We start from the raw sequence: 25,346 nt of genomic DNA, 5'->3' as shown, positions 1-25,346 counted from the left end.
CTATATGGGCTTTGCAGTGACAGAGCACGCAGCCAGCCGTCTGTCATTGAAGCCTCCCGGTAACCGTAGGCGGCAGGCTGGACAGACCTCTGCCCGCTGGAAAAATGACGCTAAGATGCCGGGATCACTGGAAAGTGAGGCCAAGACCAGAGTCCGGGCCTCCTCCCTCCACGAGGCACTCTCCCAGCTCTCGCTGCAGAGAGAAGCCGATCGGCCTCCAGACGAAGCCTGGCTACTTCCAACCCCACGTTTTCCGAGGACGCGTGAGCAGCGGGGCCCGCAGGGTCCAGACCCCAATGGCTCCCTGCACCTGCTCGCCCGGCACTCGGCTCGCTCCTATCACGTGTGCATTTTATACCTCCGGGGCCCACCTAGCACAGACCCTGGCGGGGAGCAAACCCTCTTCAGGTACTTGTACAAATTACACACACACACGCCATGGTTCTGTGACCGGTGCTTCACTCGCGTAAGGTGCCACCAAGGTCGTATTATTATTATTATTTTCCACCCAGATTCTCTCCTGCCAGATTAGTAGGAACCTCAGCCCTTCCCTCTGTACGTTCTCCGCTTTCCCTACAAACTGTCCGAAGCCTCTGGGGGCTCAGCCAGCCCACGTTGGGATCGTCCCAGCTGCAGCTCCCCAGGGATCGAGCCAAGAAAGCCAAAGCGACGCTGCCACGGGTGATTCTCGCTGCCAAGTGGTGTCACTGCTGACAGCTGGCCACAGGCCCCTGACACTGGTGGAAGTCGGGGTCTGGGCAGGGCAGCCCCGTGCCCTTAGCACTACACGAAACCACGTGCTCCTTCGGTCTCCTGTGTAGCCACACCCCCCAGACACCGGCTACACGGGGCCTCCGTCAGGACTTACACCGAGTGTGGCCTTTCCTTCCCCGTGTCCACACCCCACAGAAAAAACAGCTTTTCCTTTCCAGCTCTGGAAACTGAAGATTTCAGCACGCCAGAACATAGAGCCCTGACCACCTGTCAAGGTGGGATTTGTCCCCAGGGGGTCCAGATGTCACCACACCAAAGGTCTGATTTCGTGTTGCCTCCTTCCTGAGCCTCAGACGTGTTTTATCCTCCCGATGACACCCAAGAAGGCCTTTCTTCTGCCTAATTATCGCCAGAAGAACCTCCACCCACGTGGATTAGACCTGCAGTGGGGCGTCGGCTACACTTCTCCCACGGCCTTTACCTTCTCCAGGGTGAATACGTGTTTCTGGGTGTGCCGGCCCCTGGAGACAGCACGTCGTGCCGAACAGAGACCAGAGCTGACTCACGCACGAACCTGGCACCCAGTGGAGGGCCAGTCTCCAAGTGGCAGGGGCTCGGAAGACGCAGCCCTGGGCAGCGTTGAGCAGGGCCTCCAGGGGGGCACAGCCCACGAAAGGCAGCCCGGTGTGAAATGGCTTGAGACTCTGGACCACAAGGGGCACCTGGGTGGCTCAGTTGGTCGGTTCAGTGTCCGACTTCGGCTCAGGACAACTCAGGACGATCTCCCGGTCCGTGAGTTCGAGCCCCGCGTCGGGCTCTGTGCTGACAGCGCGGAGCCTGGAGCCCGTTTCGGATTCTGTGTCTCCCTCTCTCTCTGACCCTCCCCGTTCATGCTCTGTCTCTCTCTGTCTCAAAAATAAACAAGCGTTAAAAAAAAATTTTAAGTCAACATTAAAAACTTAAAAAAAAAAGAAGACACTTTTCTGAATCCAAGAAATTAAAAAAAAAAAAAAAAAAGACCTGGGAACAACAGCTTCGTTTTGGTTACAGGCATTCACCTTGACTTCCACACAGACTGCAGTAACCACATGAGGAATTTTATTTTCTTAACACTTTCGTGTCCTTAAGGGTTGTGTGAGGTTTCCCCTGGACGAGGCAGGGGTATCATCTTTCTCTCGGAAACCGGCTGAACGTTTTCCGCTTTAACAAAATAACGACGTAAACTTGTAAACACTTTACATCATTGAATTCAAGGCCTTGTCCTTGAATAACATTTTAGCTTCTCTTAAAAGGAGTGTTTCATATTATTCAAACAGTAATGGCTGTCATCTCTGATCAAAAGAGAGGACTGGGGCTTGGATGGGGCACAGCTGTCACTCTGTCAAGGTCCTGGTCCATCCCTCAGGGGCGGCTGTGGGAAGGCTCCGTCGGGCCGTCCTCTGGCCCAGCGGGAAGAACCTCCCAGCCATGGAACAGCCCATCAAAGGCTCTCTTGTCAAGTAATAAAGGTTCATGGCAACATCCGCCTGCCGATGACGGCAGCAGGCCCGTGGGTCTGGGGACGGTGCCAACGGGCCCTTCGTCAGCTCCCGAGATGCTCTTGCATCTTGCGGGCGACGCCAGGGAGGTGGTAAATGCGACAAGCTGAGACCCATCCTGGTTTCGGCCACAGCTGACGTCGCCCCCACGTGCCCCTTTGTTCTGACGCCTTCTACCTCCTACCCGGTGGGAAGAGAGTAAAACAGTCCCGTCAGGCCGTGGTCTGCCGAGAGCGGGTGTCCGTCCCTCAAGACCTCCTACAGGTGCACAGGGGCGCCCACCCTCAGCAGGCGGGGGGCAGCCCTGTGCCCCAGCGGGTGGCGGAACAGCAGGGATCAAGGAAGCCTGGAGTTGTCTAATTCCAGACTGTCAGGGCCAGAGTGCCCGGAAGAGCCTCCAGGACCCACTTTCTGGAGAGGGAAACTGAGGCCCACAAGGGGAAAGTGAGGGAGGGTCAGAACTCGGGGCTCCAGCTCCCAGCCCTGTGCTCCCCTCTGTCACCCAGGCCCAGCACCAGGAAGGAAGCATCACGTGAGGTCTGAAGCTTAGACTCAATCCCTCCTACCCCAAGGGAGGCTGGGGACCCGGGGGCCTGGGTCTCACCTGGGAGCTGGTTAGAAATGCAGACTCTAGGCCCTGCCCCGGGACCCACAGAGGGCAGCCGGAGCCGGTGAGCTGGTGAGCTGTCCCCAGCCCAGACAGAGAGAGGGCCATCGGAGAGGGGAAGGACCTTGTAGACAAGCCCTCCCCGGGGACTGAGAGGAGCCTCTGGGAGATCCCCCGCCCACACACCTGTGGGGCAGCCCCAGGGTCTCTCTTCAGGCCATGGTCGGCACGACGGACCCCTGGAGCCAGCTTGCCGGAAGCCGGGTCTTTTGAAAGAGCGGGGAGTAACTGCGTGTTGGAGGGGGCTCAGCTCCAGCCAGAGCCTGGACAGGGGGAGGTGAGGCGCCACCCCAGTCCGGTCAGGTGGGACGGGTGGCAGAGGAGCGGCGGAGGCGGGCGGGGGTGGGGGCGGGAGCAGGGGGGCCTGCCAGGCGGCGGCAGCGGCCTCAGTGGCCTCAGCGACAGTATTCCTGCTCGATGCTGGCCATCAGCGCCTCCTCTGAGTAGTCATACGAGACGGCGGGGATGTCCGACTGCCCGTCTGGCCTCCCGTGGCTGCCGTCTGGGGCTCTGCGGGCCGGAGACACGGACAGGGTGTCAGGAGGTAAGATGTCACCTTCAAACTCGTCATCTCTACAATGGCCCCTTCGTGGACTCCTGATCCGTCCTAAGACCCAAACTGAAAACCTTTGTGGGATACCTTCGTAATCCTTTACATGAGCAGGCCTCTGCCTACTTCTCTGGCTTCGTTGCCCATGACATTATCCGCGAAGACCTCACTTCCCCCTACTTACCCAGGTGAGGAAGCCAGCGGCTGGGAAGTTGAAGGGTCAGGGCCCTCAGGGTAGAAGGGCCAGGGTTCAAATCCCAGCTCTGTCACTTACTAGCTCTGCGACCCTGGCCGAGGCATTTGCATCTCTGAGCATCAAATGTTTTCCCTCTAAAACGGAGCTGTGTTCAGGGGCGCCTAGGTGGCTCCGTCGGTTCAGCGTCAGACTTCAGCTCGGGTCATGATGTCACAGTCCGTGAGTTCGAGCCCCGCGTGGGGCTCTGTGCCGACAGCTCGGAGCCTGGAGCCTGCTTCGGATTCCGTGTCTCCCTCTCTCTCTGCCCCTCCCCAGCTGGCTCTCTGTCTCTGTCTCTCTCTCTCTCTCTCTCTCAAAAAATAAATAAAAAATACAATACGATACCATACAACAAAATAAAACGGAGCTGGGTCCATAAATTCATTCCAGGGCATAAATAATATCGTGTGCAGACCGCGTGTGACACTGAATCTTACACGCCGCACAGCCCCTCGCAAATGTGACTGCAGACATCCGTGTGCCTGACTGACGCGCTGGGCCTGCGCCCTCGGGGGTCACACAGGAGGTGCGGCATTCGGACAGGACTGGACACGGGAGAAGCGACCACCGTCAGACCCCTGTTCCTGCTACCCCGCCTTCAGAAAGTGCTTCCCTCCAGCCTACACCTGATGGTTCACCCCCTGACTTTCTGGACTTTGTAGGGACTTTTGGGTGGTGTTCGTTGTACCCCAAACTTCCCTTTCTTTCCGGCCACTCCCCTGTCGTGTCGCAGGGACCTCCCACCTGCCTGCCGGAGGCTCGCTGCTGTGCTGGAGAGGGAGCCCGCACTGCCCTGCCGGTCGGAGGGCTGGGCCGGCTCCCCCCTTCCAGGTCTGTTTCCCCACCTATGAACACAGGTGGCCGGGCTGGGGGATCTTCAGTGGCAGGTGCAGACCGGAGCCACCGGGATCGCCAGGCTTCCCCTCTGGGGCCTCAGCTTCTGTGGCCCAATCCCCAGAGACCTCAGGGGAGGCCGGCCGTGTCCGCAAAGCCAGCCTGACCGGCCCAGCCCTGATGCTTCCACATGTCTCCGCCCTCGTCCCTCAGAAGGACGCAGATGTCATCAAGGATGACCAGGTCTCGGGAGTCAAAGGTTTTCACGTTTGGTCAAGGCCCCTGTGGCCCAGGTTTACATCAAACAGGCCTTTCCAAGAAGCATCTGTGAGACGCCTACTATGTGCCCAGTGCTGTGAGGGACCAGGGATGAGTCAGAGACCCATCCTGCCTTCCTGAGGCTGGGCGAGGGTATAAGCCCGCCTGTCCTGTGTAGCTGCTACGTTACAGGTCACAAGTGTGGAGGCTGGGTGGCAGGCAATAAAGGAGGGAGAGACACCAGCTTGATGAGGACAGAGGGGAGGGAGAGAGTTTGGTGGGGGGATATATTTTAACCGGGCTTTGAAGGATTTTGCTCATCAACATTTTATTACAACGACTTCCAAGCGTAGAGAAAGGTTGAAATTATAGATGTGACGATTAAGTAAATACATTTTTTTTTTTGCCGTATTTATCACACCATCCACTTCATCTGATTTCTGCAGGTATTTCATAGCAAACTGCAGATGTTAGGATATCTCTCCCAGAAATGCCGCTCTGACAGGTTCTGACAGCAGAGCTGGGGGTGGGGGAGGAGGCAGGGAAGGAAGTGTGGCTACTGCCCCGGAGAGCTGCATGGGCAGCGGGGGGGAGTGGGGAGAAGGGCCACGGAGGGCCCAGAGGCAACGGGAGCCACAGCAGGTGTGGGGCAGGAGACCTGCTGCTCACTCCCCGAGGGGGTTCTCCTCAAAGGCCGCGGAGCCCGAGTTTGGGGACCAGAGGCAGGCTGCCGCCTGTCCTGACCTTGGGGAGGGTCAGCGCCCCCACAGCGCCTCTGTGACCCTGTCCTCCTTCCCGAGGCACCGGGGCAGGCTGACAGAGCCTGACAGGGCCAGCGAGTAAGTAGACTCCTGGGGAAGGTGGTAAGGAAGGCTGAGGGGCGTCCTGGAGTGCGGCCTCTTCTCTCGAAAAGAAGAAATAACGAATTCATTCGTGGCAGAATTTAACCCTTCTAAATTCCTCGGGTTGATGGAAACTGGAGAAAGTCACGCTCATTCTCTTTAAAATCAGTGGAAATAGGGGCTCCTGGGTGGCGCAGTCGGTTAAGCGTCCGACTTCGGCCAGGTCACGATCTCGCGGTCCGGGAGTTCGAGCCCCGCGTCAGGCTCTGGGCTGACGGCTCAGAGCCTGGAGCCTGTTTCCGATTCTGTGTCTCCCTCTCTCTCTGCCCCTCCCCCGTTCAGGCTCTGTCTCTCTCTGTCCCCAAAATAAATAAACGTTGAAAAAAAAAATTTTTTTTTTAAATAAAATCAGTGGAAATATTCATCCAGGACTGAGCTGTGGGCGGTTCGTTCCCGGGGACCCACAAGCAGGCCTGTCCCCATGTCCCCAGGTAAGAGCCACCTGCTCAGGCGCCCCCCGGGGCAGGCGTTACAGTGGGACATGGTGTCCCGGCCCAGCTCACGAGACCACACCCGGCTGCCAAGGGCGAAGCCCACTTCCTCCAGGCAGGCAGAGCCGTGAGAGGGTTTGAAGGAGGCCCAGGGCTCTCCATGATGCTGCTAACCCTAACCCTAACCCTTGACTGCTGGTGCAGGGGTGGGGGTGGGGGTACGTGCTCTCACCGCTTCACCCTCTACGCCAAGTCGGGTCCCAGCAGGCACTTAGTGCCCTCTCTACAACCCAGACCTTCCCGCCCTCCGTGCCCTCACCGCCCTGTGCCCAGATGCCACCTGCCTGCACACGGCGTCCTCGGCTAGAGAGGCTGCTCTGACCGCCCCCTCCCCTCGGCGAACTCCCACGTGCCTTCAAACCATTGTCATCGTCCCCAACTCCTCCGTGAGCCCTCAGGCTGCTCCTGTCCCCTCTCTGACCGCTGCCTGCACTTCTGAAGAGACCAAGCTCCTCCGGGAAGGACCCTTGCAAATATGTGTCAAATAAGGGGCCCCTGGGTGGCTCAGTCCGTTAAGCAGCCGACTTCAGCTCAGGTCATGATCTCACGGTCTGTGAGTCTGAGCCCCACGTCGGGCTCCGTGCCGACAGCTCGGAGCCTGGAGCCTGCTTCGGATCCCGTGTCTCCCTCTCTCTCTCCTCCTCCCCTGCTCAGTCTCTGTCTCTCAAAAATAAACAAACGTTAAAAAAAAAAATTTTTTTTTTTAAATGTGTGTTAAATAAGGGAAGCCAGCAGGGTTCTTGCCCTGAAACCATTTGGAATCGGTAAGAAAAACAGCTGTTAAGCCCAAAGTTTGACACCTGTCCCCACCCATGGTCCTGGATACCACAGTCACCCACATGCCAGTGACAGGGCGGATCACGGTCATCAGACTGGAGGTGAGGAAGCCAGGAGGGCAGGGTCCGGGGGGGAACAGAACAGGGTCCCAAAGTCATTGCCTCCTGCTGGGCTGCTGGTCACTCGGCCCAGAGCCAGGCGGGATGTCCTGGAACAGAGAAGGCCTGGTCTCCGGGCCTGGGGTCCTCAGCTAACCCTACAGGGGTTTTAAAAGCACTTTCCCGAGAAAATTGTAATGCCATCACAGGAGACCCATCTGTCATCCCTTCAGGCTATAAACTCCTGAAGGCTGAGGCCCGCGTCTCCTCCACAAATGCGCCCCTGCACACAGTTTCGGAGCAAACGAGCGAGGCGTTTCGGAGCGAACGAACGCCCTGGATGACCTGGGTCAGGCTGGCCTTTCTCAGGAGGAAGATCAACGCGGCTGGGAGGTGTAGGGCTTCTGAGCTCCTGTGGCTGGGGCCCTCCCTGTAAGGACAGGGCCACATCTGGACGGCGACCTGTGAGCCACAAGGGCTCTGCGGGCCGCTAGAGCCGACACAAGAACCTGTGGCCTCGGGGACATCGGGGCGGGGGGGGGGTGGGGGCTCAGTCAGTTAAGTGTCTGACTCTTAAGTGTCAGGTCATGATCTCTCAGTTCACGGGATCGAGACCCGCATGAGGCTCTGCGATGACGGTGTGGAGCCTGCTTGGGACTCTCTCTCTCCCTCCCTCAAAGTAAATGGCAGAGGCAACGTGCTGGCCCCAACCTATCACTTACCCGTAGACACTGCTGCTCCCTGGGTGGTCATCAGCGCTCTGCTTTGAGGACACCTGGAAAAGGACAAAAGGAAGGAGCATCAAAATGTTGGCAACGGTGCGCCCCGCCTAACGTTCTGGCCTTCTGCCGGCCGATGACGGCCACCACCACGTTCAACCCGGGACTAGGCAACCCGGTGCCGAAAAGTTGCCCTCCCGCTTTCCAGTTCCGTCCACTTATTTCACAGGTGGGAGGGCCGAGGCTGGGGGAGGGGGCGACTTTGCAAAGCTCACACAAAGCAACTCTCTGCCTCCCAGCCAGGTACCCCCGCTACCCCCCCATCTCTCATCTCCAGGGGTCACCGTCCGCCGTCCTCTCTGCCCGGCCAAGCTGTCTCTGTCCCAAGACAAGGGTGCATGGACACGGTGCACAGCCGTGTGTGGGCTTTTCCGGGAGTCAGTGCCTCGCCCCATAGGTCGCACACAGCTTTAGAACGAGCCTGAACACCTGCTCATGCAAGTCTTCCCCCGCCCCCCTTTTTTTTAAAAAGAGTCTTGACCACTCTTGGTTCTTTGCATTTCCCTATGTACGTATGGAGACCAACTTGTCACACTTTATGGGAAGAAAAAATCTTGGGGATTTTGTTGGGTTTATCTTAAACTATGGATCATTTGGAGGGAACCGATATCTTCTCCATTCATTCAGGGCTTCTTTAATTGAGTCTTTTTTTTTTTTTTAAGCAACGATTTTTTTAAGTGGATTTATTATTTTTTTCTTTTTGAGAGAGAGAGAGAGAGCAAGAGATAATGGTGGAGGGACAGAGAGAGAGGGGGAGAGAGAATCCCAAGCAGGTTCCACACTTGGGGCTCAATCCCACAAACTGTGAGATCATGATCTGAGGCAAAACCAAGAGCTTGACTGACTGAGCCACCCAACACCCTTAGTTTAGTCTTTGAAGGAATTTTTTTCATTTTCCCTGTGGGGACCATGGATGTCTCTTTTTAGACCAGTTCCTAGATGGTTGGTGTTTGCAATGCTATTATCAACAACATCTTTTTATTTTTATTTTTTTTTTAATTAATTGTTTTTTGAGGGAAAGAACATGACTGCACGCAAGGGGGGAGGGGCAGAGGGAGAGAATCTTAAGCAGGCTCTATGATCAGCACAGAGCCTGATGTAGGGCTTGATCTCACGACCGTGAGATCATGACCTGAGCTGAAACCAAGATTCTGATGCTTACCCAACTGAACCATCCAGTCGCTCCATCAACATCACCGTTTTTTTTTTTTTTAATGTTTATTTATTTTTGAGAGAGAGAGAGACACAAAATCTGAAGCAGGGTCCCAGCTCTGAGCTGTCAGCACAGAGCCCAACATGGGACTCGAACTCATGAACCAAACTGTGAGATCATGACCTGAGCCGAAGTCGAATGCTTAACCAACTGAGCCACCCAGGAGCCCCTACGTCATGTTTTTAAAATAAAATTTTATTTTATATCTCTTGTTGTTGCAAAAATATAACAGAAATTTATATATTGGTGAGGGGGGTGGTCAGTGAACTTACCAATTCACTTGTTAATTTTAATAATCTACTTATAGATTCTCTTTGTATTGTTTTTGTTCCCATTCACATTCTCTGGGAATAATGGCCATTTGAATTCCCCCTAACCTTTCTGTACTCCTGGCACCACATGGAAAGAGGTGATGATAACAGCCATCTTTGTCTTGCTCCCTTATTGAAAGGGAACGTTTCTATTGTTCCACAGCATAACGTCTGCTGTAGTTTCTTTCTCGAGCATTCTTGATCCGACCCTCATCTGGCTGCTATGCTCGGGGTCATTTCTCCAGTTCTGTCTTCCAGCTCGCCAATCTTCTCTTTGTGCCTGTCTAATCTCCCGCTAACCTGTACCTCGGGACCTTTAACTTTGTTTATTCTAGCTTCCATTTCTACAAGTTCTGTTTGGTTCTTTTTCAAATATACTAGGTCACTTTCTCTAGGCCCTTGTCCTTTGCAGGTATTTTCTTTAAACAGAATAAACATAAATTGATTATAACCTGTGCCTGGTAATCCAAATAACTGAGGTCTTCACCGACCTATTTTTTCAAGATTTTATTTTGGGAGCACCTGAGTGGCTCAGTTGGTTGAGCATCCGTTCGGCTCTTGATTTGGTTCCAGTCATCAGTCCAGGGTCGTGAGATTGAGCCCCACACTGGGCTCCGTGCTAAGCGTGGAGCCTGCTTAATATTTTCTTTCTTTCCCTCTGCCCCTCTCCCACGCTCACACAAGCTCTCTCTCTTTCTCTCTCAAATAAATGAAACGCAAAAAATTTTTTTAATTTTATTTTTAAGTAATCTCTACACCCAATGTGGGGCTCAAACTCACAACACTGAGATCAAGAATTACCCTCTCCACCAGCTGAGCCAGCCAGGTGCCCTTCTGACTATTGTTTCTTCTAGTTTCCACTGGGTCCCTTGCATAGTTGGTTATTTTTTTTAACGTTTTATTTATTTTTGAGAGAGAGAGGGAGAGAGCACAAGCAAGGAGGGGCAGAGAGAGAGAGAGAGAGAGAGAGGGACAGAGTATCCAAAGCAGGCTCTGTGCCAACAGCGGAGAGCCCGACGTGGGGCTCAAACTCACCAACAGTGAGATCATGACCTGAGTAGAAGTTGGACACTCAACTGACTGAGCCACCCAGGTGCCCCACAGTCGGTTATTTTTTTATGGTTTGCTGCTCATTATCCCTGGAAACTTCTTTGTGAATATCCTCTGAGGCCTAAGAGTAAGATGACTTTTGCCAGGCACTTCAGGGGCGTTTCCAGTCTGGGACCACTTGAGATTAAACCTGTGCATTCAGGCCTGGCATGGGGACCTTACTTATTCTGCAGACATTGGGAAGGTTTAAAGGTTTTGTGTTTTCGCTGTAATAGTACAGCAATTGTGTTCCTCATTCCATGATCCTACACTGTGAAAAGAGAGGACTTTGCCTCCATAGGAAGCTGTTTATATTCTCTCCACATTCTCTTTCAAAGCCCCCCTCCCTCCTCTGAGTCGGAGATGTAATCACACGGATCAATCATTCAACAGCCATTCACCCAGCGCCCCCAGCGTGCCCAGTGCTCTATCAGCTGCCATGGAGACATGCGCTCCACGTTCTTGAGGTGCTGGCGACGTCACTGGAGAAGTAAGTCTTAGACACATTAAACAGCTGGCAATATGTGTAAGAGCACAGAGACCGTGGGGGTGTGCAGTTGGATAGTGTGGGCATGTGGTAGTCAAGGGCATGAATTTTGAAAGAGTGATAGAACAAACCCTGCCCTACCAGCTATGAGGTTGTGGGTGGTTTTCCTGACCTTTGCTTTTCTTTATTCCTTCCTTCCTTCCTTCCTTTCTCTTTCTTTCTTTCTTCTTTCTTTCTCTTTCTTTCTTTTAATGTTTATTTATTTTTGAGAGAGATAGATAGAGAGCTAGTGGGGAAGAGGCAGAGAGAGAGGGGGAGATAGAGAATCCCAAGCAGGCTCCATGCTGTCAGCACGGAGCCCGACGTGGGGCTTGAACTCGCGAACTGTGAGATCGTGACCTGAGCCGAAACCAAGAGTCAGACGCTTAATTGACTGAGCCACCTGGGCACCCCTGGTTTCCCATGTGAAACACACGTTTTCTGTGAGATATTTTAGGGTGATTCCAAAGCGCCTGGCACTTAGTAAGTTCTCAGTAAGTATCAGCTATTATCGTTTCTATCATCGGACCGATGCTGTATTCTATACTGTCGTCTAGTTATTAACCTGTTAACGTTACTTAGTCCTCCCCAGCAAGAGTATCAGTTCTCCCAAGTTTACAGCTCTCCACGCTGGGCACACAATAAACACGAAATATTTCCCAAATTAAGTTGTATGTCAAGTTGCTGGGTTGTTACAATGTTGAGTTTAAAATCTGTACAGCAGTCGGCATAGTTGAGTAAAAACGGCATTAATACGGAAAAGGGTTCAAATCTCAGTTCTGCCATTTAATAATGATATGCCTCCGGGTGGATTGTAAGGCTCTCTGGGCCTCAGTCTACCCGTCTGCATAATGGGGACTTACCCATTATCCATCCAGCTCATCCTTAATGTAACACCCATCCTATAGACGACCAATAAGTATCCGAACCAACGTCCGATCTAGAGTAACGTCTCACAAAGCTCCCCTGGAAGGTAATCGGAGCACATGAAGAGGTTGGCCCAGGGAACATCTTGGTCTTCAAGGCGTAAGGAGAGGGTCCGGTACGACACGTTGTTCCTGGAGAAATGCGTTCTGACATGTTCCTTGGGAAACGTCCGCGGTGGGAAATGGAAGGAAGCACGCACTGGGTATGTCCTGCCAACCCAGGCCCTGTGGGGGTGGGCAGTGGACGGCCAGACAGCTTCAACGCATTGTCCGAATTGTTCTTGCCCGCCCAACGCTGTCGGCAAGTGGGGGCCGGCCGCATGGCAGAGGTGCACAGCCCCGTCTCAGGCGTACCCCAAGGGGTACCGCTGCGGTTGCTGGTGGCTGGTGATCGTGCTATGGGGGAGCCAATATCATGGCACGTTTCTTTGAACACTCATTGTTGCCTCTGGGGGGATAAAGATGAAGAGGAGACGACTCCCACGTCAGCGGGGAATTCACAATAGGAAGAGGGACAGAGAGTGGGGGGTGGAGCAAAGGCAGAGGACAGGAAGTGATACACACATACACAACTCACACACACACTTACCTCCGCTGCCTCCCGAAGCCACCCATCCCCTCTCAGAGCAGCGCAGCCTATCCAAACGCTCTTTTTGGTTGGAAAAAAAAAAAAATGCTTTATTGGCGTAAAATACACATAGCCTAAAATTTACCATCGTAACCATTTTTAAGGGTACATTTCGGTATCACGTACATTCATAGGGTTGTGCGACCAATCTCAAGAGCCCTTTCCATCCTACAAAACAGAAACTCGGGCTCGTTAAACAACTCCCGGTCCCTGTGCACATCCCTGGTAACCACCCTTCTATTGTCTATGAATCGGAGTGGCCACCTCATTTAAGAGGAGCCCTACAATATTGGTCCTTTTCTGTCTCGCTTATTTCAGTTGGCGTGTCTTTGAGTTGCATCCCTGCTGTAGCATGTGCCAGAATTTCCTTCCTTTTCAAGGCTCAATAATACCCCGCAGGACACACGCACCGTATCTTGTTGATGCCTGCTTTGGATTCTCTTGGGCACGTCGGAAAGTTCCCGTTCATATCGGTACCAACCTGCCTCCCTACAGCTTTCAGTCACTGGGCCCGCGTGCCTGCTGAGAGACGCCAGAGAAGAAAAGTAGTCCTTTCACCCAACCACCCTGGAGCTCCTTTTTATGGTGTCCTCCTGTTTGGACGCTTGTTCCCTCTTGGCAGCTTCTGGAACCAGCTTCTGTCCTCACCTGCTTTGGCTTTGCCCTATACCCCCCAGACTGTGTCATAGGGTTGTTACAAATGTAGTTTCTCCCATCGGGAGGGCAACCGAGGGTCAAACCTTCGCAGGATCAGCCTGACGGGGACGCACTGCCGGCCACGCAGGGCAGCGACGACGCGGGACCGCATCCGCCACGTGAACACCATCCCCCACGTGAACCGCACACCCTACGGCGGGGTTCGGAAGGAAGGTCATACTCTTGCTTTTGTAATTTCCCTGATGGCTCAGCCCTGTTCCGTCTGCTTAACGTTTGCTGAGGCTTCGTTCTGTGCCTGCGGTTTGAACGCGGGGTCCTTTCCTTGCCAGTTTGTTTAAGCCTTTAACTTGACTGTCTCACAGGCGGACTGTGTTAGATGCCCTCCCGGAAACACGGCTTGCAGAAGCCGCCGGGGAGCTTGGATGAAAAGCAAAGACACAGCGGCCCCTGCCGGCCGCTCCAGACCTAGTGCAGCCTCGAGTTCCCGCCGCCTGCCAGCTGGCGGCCTGCCACCCCTGGGCCAGACAGACACGGGGCCGGTGGGGGGCCGGTGGGGGGCCGTGGCGCCTGGGCTGGGGCCGGCCGTGGGAACTGGGCTGAGCTCAGGGGAGCGCGTGAGTGCGTATGGGCGGGCGGGGGATGTGTCATCACTCGAGATCTTACCGAGGCTTTGAAGAAGCCAGAGCTGGCGGAGAAGCAGAAAAGAGGAGGAGGAAGTGAATAAGACGGTCTCTTGCAGTCTCCTCAGACTCTTACAACTAAGGGTTTTCGAGAAAGGTGAGGTGTCAATGGTGGATTTTTAGAAAATTCACTGCAGCTTTTATTTACCAAAATGTACACATTCTGCTTCTTTTGATTAGAGATTCCTCCCCACTAAGTCTTCATGGTTAACAGATTTGTATGTATATATACATACACATATCAAGGATGCGGTAATTGACATAGAACAAGCCACAGATGCTGAAAGAATTCAATTTGGTTGGCTTCGACAAGTGTATACCGACCATCATCGCAGTCATGCCCTCTGTGGTCCCTCCTTCCCTCCGCTGCCCTGCTGTCTCCAGGCAACCATCGATCTGCTTCCTGTCGCTGCAGATTCGTGTACTTTCTTTGGAAGCCAAGACGCATGGAATCATAGAGCGCGCACCCATTTTCTGGCTTCTTTCATTCAGTATAATGATTCTGAGATGCATCCATGTTGTATCAATACTCACTCTACACCCAACAAACTCTACACCCAACGCCGGGCTTGAACTCATGACCCTGGGATCAAGAGTCATGTGCTCTACAGACTGAGCCAGACAGGCGCCCCAGTAGTTTGCTCCCTTTTGCTGCTGGGTAATATTCCACAGCACGGATAGACTTTCCCCTTCTTCGTTGGTGAAGAATTATCCTTCTTTGAAGCTCACGTTTGTTTGGTTGATTGGGTATTTTATGTTTCATTACGGACATTGGAACACAGGCAGTAGAGAGAACAGTGTAAGGGAATTTCTGGTACCCGACCTCCCGGCCTCGGGCCCAGCCCTCCCACCGCCAGCGGGCGCTCCTGTCCCCACACAGCCCCTGTCCGCCGCTTCCCAGGCAGCAAACGCTGCGGGCCACGGTGGGTTCTGCAGTAGACCTGTTCTGCATTGTTAAAATGACAACCAGACTTTTTCAAAAAGAGGTTCTGACTGCGAGACCACCAGTCCTGGAGCCCCCACCCCCCTCCACGAGGCCCCGCCTTCCGGAGCCCCCACCTCCTCCACGAGGCCCCGCCTTCCGGAGCCCCCACCTCCCTCCACGAGGCCCCGCCTTCCGGAGCCCCTACTTCCCTCCACGAGGCCACGCCTTCCGGAGCCCCCACCCCCCTCCACGAGGCCCCGCCTTCCGGAGCCCCCACCTCCCTCCACGAGGCCCCGCCTTCCGGAGCCCCCACCTCCCTCCACGAGGCCCCGCCTTCCGGAGCCCCCACCTCCCTCCACGAGGCCCCGCCTTCCGGAGCCCCCACCTCCCTCCACGAGGCCACGCCTTCCGGAGCCCCTACTTCTCTCCACGAGGCCACGCCTTCCGGAGCCCCCACCTCCCTCCACGAGGCCCCGCCTTCCGGAGCCCCCACCTCCCTCCACGAGGCCACGCCTTCCGGAGCCCCCACCTCCCTCCACGAGGCCACGCCTTCCGGAGCCCCCACCCCCCTCCACGAGGCCACGCCTTCCGGAAAGGGTTTCCGGAGAGAATGAAGGCCTGGAGGCGCCGGAGAAGCTAAAAGGGGCGGAATTGGAGGAAAATGACAATAAATTGCATTTACATAGCCTTTTATCACCTTATAAATCACACTCACGTACGTTGATCACATAATTATAAACACCGAGGGCTTGGCTAGACTCACAGATGGGCTACAGTTGGGCCTGTTGCCCACCCTAGGGTCCTCCCCCACCCAGCCGGTGTGTCCTTGCACCGGCAGGGAAATGACCTGGCGAGGATCCTGGGCCTGTCGGACCCTTGGGCAACTCCTCCTGCTGAGCCCCCGAGGCCTCCGATGTAAATGAGATGTGGGCCTCATGGTCTCTCCGGGCCCTTCAGTGCTAGCAATCTGATCCTCAAACTAAAGAGCCCACCGACGTTGGCCGTCGGAAAAAGAGTCCAGAGGCCACCTTAGCTGGTGGCCTTGGGCTGGGAGCTACCTTCCTTGCCGGTCACGGGCCCCTGGCATTGAGAAACGCAAGAACCCCCCGTTCTGCCCCGGCCACTGCTGGCCCTCCTTCACCGGAGCGCAGGTAGGGCTTGTCCCACGCCCGAATCTGAATCACCTGTCCCAGAAAGTCTTCGCCAGCGCCCCCCGGAGGTCATGCACGCTGCGCGACACCCTGCCCACTGCATTCCTTCACCTCTACGCCCAGCGGCTCAGTAGCAATTGCTGAGGCCTGGCGGCGGGCCAGGCGCGGCGGGACTATGCTCTCAGCCCTTAACACAGCTAGCCTCCCCACCCCCACCCCCGCCCCGCCGCCCAGCACAGCAGCCAACAACCTGCGACCGTGGAGGGAGGGAGCCCTCTGGGGTCATCCGTCCTCCCCGCAGCTCCAGGCACTGTACCTCTGAAGGTTTGAGATCTCAGTTTTTGTAGATCCCCTGAGGGACAGATTCTTCTTTCAGTGTTTGATGTTCTCCAGGCTTAGCACTCTTCTCCAATCCACATGCTTCTCCGCTCCCTCCCTCCCCTCCTTCCCCCCCCCCCCCCCCCCCCGCCCCGATTGCCTCTGCCGGCGGCGGCGGCTGCCCGTCCACCCGGCTGTCTACACTGGTTGTGAATTTCTGACAGCCCGAGGGAACCGGTCTGACTCGCACATAATTTGCACAACAAAACCCAATTTGCACAACACTGAGCATCATTATCCACTCAACGACACAAGCCAGAAGCCTTGGAGTCCGTCTAAAACCTCCTCTACCTTTGCTTGTCACGCCTCGTGTCACCTTGTCTTCTCCCACCTTCTCTGACCTCGATTAGCACAGAACCCTCCTACCTGAGCTGTCCTGCTTCCTGCAGTCTCCTCTCCTTCCCTCCCTCCTGCCGCCTCTGACTCTTCTGAAGGGAGGCTGGCAAGGAGGCTCGAGAAGACAGTGGTGTCTCCAGGGAAGGGAACCCAGGAAAAGGTGGGGACGGTAGAAGGGAAACCCTATTTTCAGGGCACCTTTTACATTTTTTTCTCCTGTGCATGTATATTACCTATTCTGGTTTTTAAATCAACATTAAAAAAAAAATGTTTATTTATTTTTGAGAGAGAGGGCACGGAGGAGGGGCAGAGAGAGAGGAAGACACAGAATCGGAGGCAGGCTCCAGGCTCTGAGCTGTCAGCACAGAGCCCGATGCGGGGGCTCGAACCCACGAACCGTGAGATCATGACCCGGGTGGAAGTCGGACACTTAACGGACTGAGCCACCCAGGTGCCCTGACATTTAAATATAATAAACAACAGGAAACTTCTACCAGCTTCCCACTGCCTACGGGCTGAAGTTCCATCCCTCAGCCTAGAAGGTCATGAAATCATGACCCAAAGCCATACGGTTGCCTTTTATGCTGCATCTGGCCTCACCTTGCTGTCCAGCCACGTTGGGCCACAGGCCACTCTCCTACAGCACCCACATCCCATCGGGTTTTTCTACACGCTGTTCCCTCTGGATGGAATGTTCCATCCTTTTCCCACTGCTGGAAAACTCAATGGATCCTTTAGAACCAACTCGGGCATCAGGTGCACTGGGAAGACCCCTCCCTTAGATGGGATTACCTGACTCCTTGTGTGTATATAACACCCCCTCGGTGCTCCCGCTGCACGGCTTCCATGCTGAAAGACGCTTGTGCGTTTACACAACCCTCCACAACAGAGTTACGACATTTTTGGGGTCAGCGCTATGTTTTACTCTTTAATTAATCCTAGATTGATCAAATACCACTTACTACCACTTAAATTCGTGTTCTTTTCTGGGACGCCTGGGTGGCTCAGTTGGTTAAGTGTCTGACTGTGGCTCAGGTCATGATCTCATGGTTCGTGAGTTTGAGCCCCATATCAGGCTCTCCACTGTCAGTACAGAGCCCACTTCAGATCTTCTGTCCCCCTCTCTCTCTGAGCCTCCCCCACTTGCGTTGTCTCTCAAAAATAAATAAACATTAAAAAAAAAAAACTAGTCCACCAACTGATGAATGGATAAAGAAGATGTGGTTTGTATATGCAATGGAATACTACTTGGCAACGAGAAAGAATGAAATCCTGCCATTTGCAACAATGTGGTTGGAACTGGAGGCTATTATGCTAAGTGAAATAAGTCAGTTAGAGAAAGATATATATTTTCATTCATATATGGAACTTGAGAAACTTAACAGAAGACTATGGGGCAAGGGAAGGGGAAAAAATAGTGTCAGAGAGAGAGGCAAACTACAAGAGGCTCTTAAATACAGAAAACAAACTGAGGGTTGATGGGGGGATGGGGGAGAAGGGAAAATGGGTGATGGGCATCGAGGAGGGCACTTGTTGGGATGAGCACTGGGTGCTGTATGTAAGCGATGAATCACGGGAATCTACCGCCAAAGCCAAGAGCACATTGTAGACACTGTATGTTAGTTAACTTGACAATAAATTATAATAAGTAAATAAATAGGTAAATAAATAAATAAATAAATGCCATAAATAAATAATAAGAAACTATATAAGGCTGCTGCCAAAAAAAAAATAAATTGTGTTCTTTGCTATAGGTTAGGTCTGAAAGCAGACAGAGGGTAAGTGTCTTCAAAATAGTGGCTTTTTTGCCAAAAGTCTATCATATTACCCATCACTTTTGGGGTTTTTTTTGGGGGGGGCCAGGGGCAGAGGGGAGAGAGAGAAAGAAAGAGAGAGAGAGAGAGAGAGAGAGAGAGAGAGAGAGAGAATTTTAAGCAGGCTCAAGCTCAGCCAGACATGGGATTCGATCCCACGACCCTGGGATCATGACCTGAGCCCAAATCAAGAGTCAGATGCTCAATTGACTGAGCCATCCAGGCATCCCATTACCCGTCACTTTTTAAGTCTCTCTGTGAGCTACTTTCCAGCCATGAAATTAGTTTGATGGCTCGTTCTCACCATCACATCCCATAGGCGCTGTGAACCAGAATTACTCTGAAGTCCCGGCTGATGGTAATAGACAAGATTGACCCTGGTCTTCCTTTGCTAGAGCAAAATGGAGCCTTTGCAAAAATGGTGGAAGTTGGATTCATTCCCCCTAACCAGAAGACACTATTGGCCTAGACCTTCTTGTAAAAAAAAAAAAAAAAAAAAAAAAAGTGTTACATTTGCAGCAACAATAAAGTTCCCAGAAAGCAAACCTCCCTAGACCTTGAGCGACCCAGATTTATTAGGCAGGGGAGGACAAAGTCTGAACCATAATCTGGTAGCAAAGGTGCTGAATTTATGTTCACTGGATGGGAAGCAAAATTTCCTCCTTGAGGGTGCCCTTGAATTTTATTAGCGCACTGAATCTCAAACACCGCACTTATCTAGCCCATTCTGGGACTGAGATTTTATGGCCAATTCAACATCCTACCAGAGCCATCCTTGGCTATCCACGACCGCTGCTCTGTAGAAAGAAGCCTCCTGAAAGCGGTGACTACACTCTGGCTGCTCGCCTCCCATTCCCCACGAACCACAGCCCATCAGGCTTCCCCCACTGCTCTTCCCCAGGGAACGAGCTCACCCGCTCAAACCCCAGCGCCCGGGACGCAGGCAGGTGCCAGCCGGCATCGATGTAAGCGGTGCCCTGGTCGAAGTGCCGAGCTCCTCTCTTCTGCCAAGTCCCACACTCTTGGCTCCAAACCCCACCTCTCCCCTGAGCGCCAGGCTCTTACAAGGAGAGGGACCCCAGACCTGTCCCTTCCATATGTCCACGCCAGCTGACAGCAGCTACACCCTTCTAGCTGCTCAAACCAAAAACTTTGGGGTCATCTCGGACCCCTTTCTTTCTCACACACCCCACAGCCAATCCACTGGTAAACTGGTCGTCTCTATCTTTAGTCCGCGTCCGTGGCCAGCCAGTCCTCACGTCCCACGCTACGGCCCTCTGGTCTCAGGGATCCCTGTGGGAAAAAAAGCCTCCTAACTGCATTCCCAGCTGGGGCCCTGCCACCGCTCCCGCTCTGTCTCCAATGTGGCAGCCAGCGTGGGCCTTCAAACGAATCAGGTCGTCCTAGTTCAAAACCCTCCAGGGGCGCCTGGGTGGCTCAGTCGGTTAAGCGGCTGACTTCGGCTCAGGTCATGATCTCGCGGTCTGTGAGTTCGAGGCCCACATCGGGCTCTGTGCTGACAGCTCGGAGCCTGGAGCCTGCTTCTGATTCTGTGTCTCCCTCTCTCTCTGCCCCTCCCCCGTTCATGCTCTGTCTCTCTCTGTCTCAAAAATAAACGTTAAGAAAAAATTTTTTTAATTATAATTTGATTACATAACTTAATAAAACACAAATCCAAATCATCAGCTTTTCTCACATACTTTTCCCAACCTAAATAGTTTTCAGCTTCAACATCCCCCTAAATACTGTTAATTTTAAAGCTCCACGGACTCGGTGAAAGGAATTCTGCCTTGCACCCCTAACACCGCATAGGCAGGAAGTTGGAAATTAATCCAGGACATAATAGACGATGGTTTAGTGAATTAAAGTACATGAATTTGGTGGATATTTCGCATTTATTAAAATAATAATTAAGGATATCATGCAGCAAGGACGGCTGGGTGGCTCAGCTGGTTAAGCGTCCAGCTGCTCAGGTCATGATCTCACGGTTCCTGAGTTCGAGCCCCGCCCAGGGCTGTCGGCTGTCAACACAGAGCCCACTTTGGATCCTCTGCCCCCCTCTCTCTCTGCCCCTCCCCTGTCTCACTCTCTCCTTCAAAAATAAAGAAACTTAAAGAAAATTTAAAAAAATTTTTAAAAAGAATATTATGCAGCAGTATGAAAAGCTGGTTATGAGATTAAGTATAAAAATTCAAAATAGAATATTGTCATTTCAATGATGTCAACACAATGCCACCAGGACCACTGCAGTAGCCCCTCTATGTAGATATATGTCCTTCTATGCCTCTATAGAGAAAGAGACATATGTCATCTATACAGATATATATGATTGATTGAAATACTTTTCACACTTCTTTTTAAAAATTCCAGTTTTATGGGGCGCCTGGGTGGCTCAGTCGGTTAAGCGGCTGACATCGGCCCAGGTCATGATCTCGCGGGTCCGTGAGTTCGAGCCCATGTCGGGCTCTGTGCTGACAGCTCAGAGCCTGGAGCCTGTTTCAGATTCTGTGTCTCCCTCTCTCTGACCCTCCCCCGTTCATGCTCTGTCTCTCTCTGTCTCAAAAATAAATAAACGTTAAAAAAAATTAAAAAATAAAATAAAATAAAAAAATAAATAAAAATTCCAGTTTTAGAATATGACAATACTTCATTCCTATCCAATAACCTTAACTGTATCAGGAAAACAGCCAAGAATTGAGAAAGAAGACAAAAAAAGAGAACTTGATCAACTGAAGTAATTGCCCCAAGCACCAAGCCCCGTGCTTATGTGATTCCACCCCGGAAGGGCAGCGCCCAGAGAGGGCTCCACCAGGTCAGGGGATACGGAGAGGCTGTGACAGTTGCCAACTGACTGTGGACCAAGGCAGAGACGCATCACAGGTATCACAGCTGGTGGGGACACCTTGATAGTAAGGGTACAGGAGCTGTCAAGAGTCTGATCTCTGCTCTGCCGTAGCTGTGTGGCTTTAGTTAAGTTGCTTGACCTCTCTGTGCCCGTTTCCTCTTTCCCATCCGTAAAAATGGATGATGATAATGTTAAAGATTAAAAGAGTTCATGCATGTTTGGGACCCCAGTGCACATTAAAATATTGGCTTTAACTATTCTTGAACATAGTCAAATGTAATACATAATATTCAGGATAATGGTTCAGAGATAGTGTACATAATTAGCCTCCAAGAAATTCTCATCAACAGTGGGTAAAATTTTTATTTTTATTTATTTATGTTTTTCGTGTTTTTATCTATTTTTGAGACACAGAGAGATAGAGCATGAGCAAGGGAGGGGCAGAGAGAGAGGGAGACACAGAATCCGAAATAGGCTCCAGGCTCTGAGCTGTCAGCCCAGAGCCCGACGCGGGGCTCGAACTCACAGACCGCGAGATCATGACCTGAGCCGAAGTCGGCCGCTTAACCGACTGAGCCACCCAGGCGCCCCAAGGAGCTTTCTTACAGATCGAATAATCTGTGATTCTAGGATCCACTCAAGAAAGATTTATGGCACAGAGGATACATATAATCCACATCCATAAGAACACCCACTGCTGGCTGATTTTACCTTTAGGTACCTCTGGACTGCATCTCCCCTTCAGCCCCCTGGCTGTCCTGCTTCGCCCAGGACCTGCTCACCAGACCACTGAGGCAGCCCCCGGCTGGCCATCTGGGCTCCAGGCTTGCTTGGCCCAGCCCCTCCCACAGCTGCTTGTGTGATCTTCCCCAAACACAGAAGATCACTCCGCCTCCCCCTTCAAAGACACCCAGAGCTTTCACGGCAAAGTCTGAACTCCCTCCCCTGGGAAAGTCCTAGCATGACCTATGACAGCCTGGCACGCACCCTTTGGGGCCTCTTCAACCCATGTCCCCACCACTCACAGACTGTGCACCGCCGACCCCGCCCCCTCGCCTCTGCACATGCACTGCGGTTCTCTCTGCGCAGATGCCCTCCTCTCCTTGGCGCATTTGCCCGGCTCATACCACAGATCCTTCCAGAGTCGGGTCCACTGCTGTCCTTCTGGAGGGCCACCCTGGCTTCTCCAGGGGGCTCCTTCCTGTGGACTCTTTAACTGTATGCGTGTTGGCAGGCCCGAGGGCCTCTTCCATCCTTGTCAAGGGGAGTGCTAACCTTCTCTCCTTTCATACAACACGCTGTGGACTCTTTATGCAGGTCTGTCTCTGCTTTCTGTCGGGTCTCCCCCCCCCCCCCTTTCAGGCAAGGACCGAGTGCCATCCGTGCCCGCTTTAGCACCTGGAGCGGTGCCGGGCACACAGAAATGTCTGCAAGGGTGAGTGAGGCGGCCCTGCACCCCGAGACTCACTGTGATGCTCAGCAAATCAGGGGAAATCCATTCTTTCTGTTTCTTTCCCCTTTTCACTTGGGAAGTTTCCACGGCACCGGAAGATGGAGCGCTAAGTGATTGCCTCCATGCTGTCTCAGAATTTCCCCCCAATTTCTCAACTGTGTAGCCACCTTCAGGGTTATGTAACTGAATGGTGACGTAGTCCTGAAGGAATCTCGTGAACTAATCAAGTCCCACCTACTACGGCTCACTTTGGGAGGATGCAGGGGACCCGGAGGAAGTCGCCCGGCACCGTCTGCCTTGAACCGCTGCTCTTCCCCAGCCCTCACGGGGGCTTTTTCAGGGTTCTACTGTTTGGTGGCTGCCCGGGAAGACGCCTTCCTCGCGTCCCCCCCTGTCCCCTGCTCCACTGTCCCCAGCAGTTAAGCAAAGCCTGTGGGGGCTCCGGGGAAGGGGGTGATGCCTTTGGCGTCCTCCCCAAGCCCAGGAGCTGATAGTAAAGGTCTTGTGCATTCTGCTCTGCTGGAGCGAAGACCGCTGCCAAACCGGAGCGCTCGTTTTTATTGTTTTTCTAGAACAACGGGGCTGTTATTACAAGTGTGCTGGAAGACAGGGTCGGGAAGCCAAAAACAGATCCCACAGCATCGTAAAAATAGCCAGTAGCTTGGGAATTGCTTGACTGGCAAGGCAAGGACCTTGATGCGTCTGACGCGCGGGGCGTTGGGGAGCCACCGTCGGCTACCGGTCCCACCACGTTAACAGCCTCCTCTTGAGACGGGCGCCCTGGCCGGCTCCCACCGGGGCTGGAAGGAGTCTGGGATGCCGGGCTGTGAGGGTGCTCGCACGGCTCTAAAAGCCAAGGAAGGCGAGCTCTGGCCCTCTGGCCGGAAGACAGCCCGGGAGACGCTTATCTGCCAAAGGGTGTGTACTCACCCCCCACCCCCAGCTCTTCGAGGCTGCTCCCGGCACGGTCACCCCAAACTCCAGGCAGTGAGACCAGCACCCGGAAGAGGCAGAGAGGGAGACGATCGATCGGGGGGGGGGGGGTGGTCAGGGAAGGAGAGGCCCCGTGATCGGCAGAGACCTCGGAGGCATTCGGAGACACGGAGACGGTGGGTGACCCTCGAGGCGGAGGGGGGCAGGGCACCGCGGGCGCGGAGGCGGGTGGGGGCGAGCACGCGGCTGGGGCGCTGGGGGGACAGGGCGTGGCCCCAACGGCTCCGCGGGCCCCACCGACACTCACCGGGCTCCGGGCGCCGGCTGCGGGTCGGGGCCGCGTCGGGCCCCGCGGGGCCGGCTCGCCCGGGCCCCAGGCCGCCGACTCGGCCAGCAGCTGGTCCAGCAGGCGCAGGGTCTCGTCCCCGCCGTCGGGGGGCGCCGCGGGGCCCGGGTCGGCCGCCCCCTCAGCCGCCTCCGCCTCCCGGGCCTCCTCCGGGGCGGCCGCCGCCGTCGCCGAGACCACAGGCCGCGTCCCTCCCTCCGAGGCTGCCCCGCCGGGTCCCGCAGGCCGGCTGTCGGGGCCGCGCAGCCGCCTCAGGGCCCGGCCGCTCCGGCTGCTGCCGCTGCCCATGGCGCCCCCGCCGCCCGCCGAGCAGGCCCGTCTCCCCGCAGGAGCGCGGCCCCGGGGCGGGAGCGCGGCCGGGGCGGGGACGCGGGAGGGGGCGCGGCCGGGGCGGGGGTGCGGACCCGGAATAGAGTGGGGGGGGGGACGCGATCCGGGAATGGGGGCGGCGACTCGGGAGGGGGTGCGGCCGGGGGTTGGGGGCGCGGACCCCGCGGCGGGGTGAGGACGAGGTCAGGGTTGGGGGCGGGGACTCGGGAGGGGGTGCGGCCGGGGATTGGAGGTGCGGATGCGGGCCTGGGGTTGGGGGGACTAGAGGGGCGGCCGGAGGACCAGGGTGCAGATCCGGGCTTGAGGGACGTGGATGAGATGCGGAGATGCAGACCCGGGCCTGGGGGACGCGGAGGTGGGGGGCAGACTTCGGCTGGCGCGGATCCGGGCCGGGGGTGAGGGGTCCAGACCCCGAGAGGAGGGCCAGAGCCAGGGGCGGCCGGGAGGGAGGCGGGGGTGCGGCCCTAGCCCGTGCGAGGTGGTGCGGAGCCAGAGCTGAGTGGGGAGCACTGGGGTAGGGGGTGGAGGACATCGGAACGGAGCATCCCCGCCTCCTCAGTCGTCTTCTTCGGCTCCTCCTCCCGCCTGGGGTCGGGACCCCCTAGCAGGTCCGCCTGCCGGGCTCTCGCTCCGCCGCCCTCGGGGCACTGAAACCACCAGGGCGCGGACAGGCCTTGGGGAGAACTTGACTGGGCTTTTCGTTCGTTTATGGGAAACACTCCCCAGGCAAACGCTCAGACACGCCCCGGGGAGGACGTGAGGAGTGTAGGGAGGTGACATCACAGCCTTGCCCCACCAGAGCCCCACCATCCCTCAGTGGTTCGCGCGGGGGAAGGGGTACACACACCTGAAGGTTGTGTAAGATGTTGAGCAGGGCCTCGCACCTCAGTGGCCCCCCAGCCTCAGATCTCCGCCCCTCTCCCTCCCGCGCACGGAGGGACCTAAGAGGAGACTGAAGGAGA

The 25,346-nt window shown here is 54.8% G+C and overlaps 1 protein-coding gene and 1 non-coding gene across 2 annotated transcripts; both read right to left on the bottom strand.

The window, feature by feature from the left end:
• Positions 1 to 1,790: 1,790 nt before the first annotated feature.
• On the bottom strand, positions 1,791 to 24,411 carry CYS1 (cystin 1). Its single transcript, XM_043604549.1, has 3 exons — positions 24,016 to 24,411; positions 7,787 to 7,839; positions 1,791 to 3,429 (listed from the first exon to the last, which is right to left on the bottom strand). The coding sequence occupies exons 1-3, from the start codon at positions 24,340 to 24,342 to the stop codon at positions 3,315 to 3,317; spliced, it is 495 nt and encodes a 164-aa protein (XP_043460484.1). The 5' UTR covers positions 24,343 to 24,411; the 3' UTR covers positions 1,791 to 3,314.
• On the bottom strand, positions 22,497 to 22,619 carry LOC122467441. The gene has a single exon (XR_006292969.1). It is a non-coding gene; the product is annotated as a U6atac minor spliceosomal RNA (small nuclear RNA).
• Positions 24,412 to 25,346: the final 935 nt, after the last annotated feature.

Source organism: Prionailurus bengalensis, chromosome A3, assembly GCF_016509475.1.
Source record: "Prionailurus bengalensis isolate Pbe53 chromosome A3, Fcat_Pben_1.1_paternal_pri, whole genome shotgun sequence".
In the NCBI taxonomy this organism is placed as follows: Eukaryota; Metazoa; Chordata; class Mammalia; order Carnivora; family Felidae; genus Prionailurus; species Prionailurus bengalensis.
The sequence above is the reverse complement of the archived record's forward strand: the minus strand, read 5'-3'. Positions and strand labels throughout refer to the sequence as shown.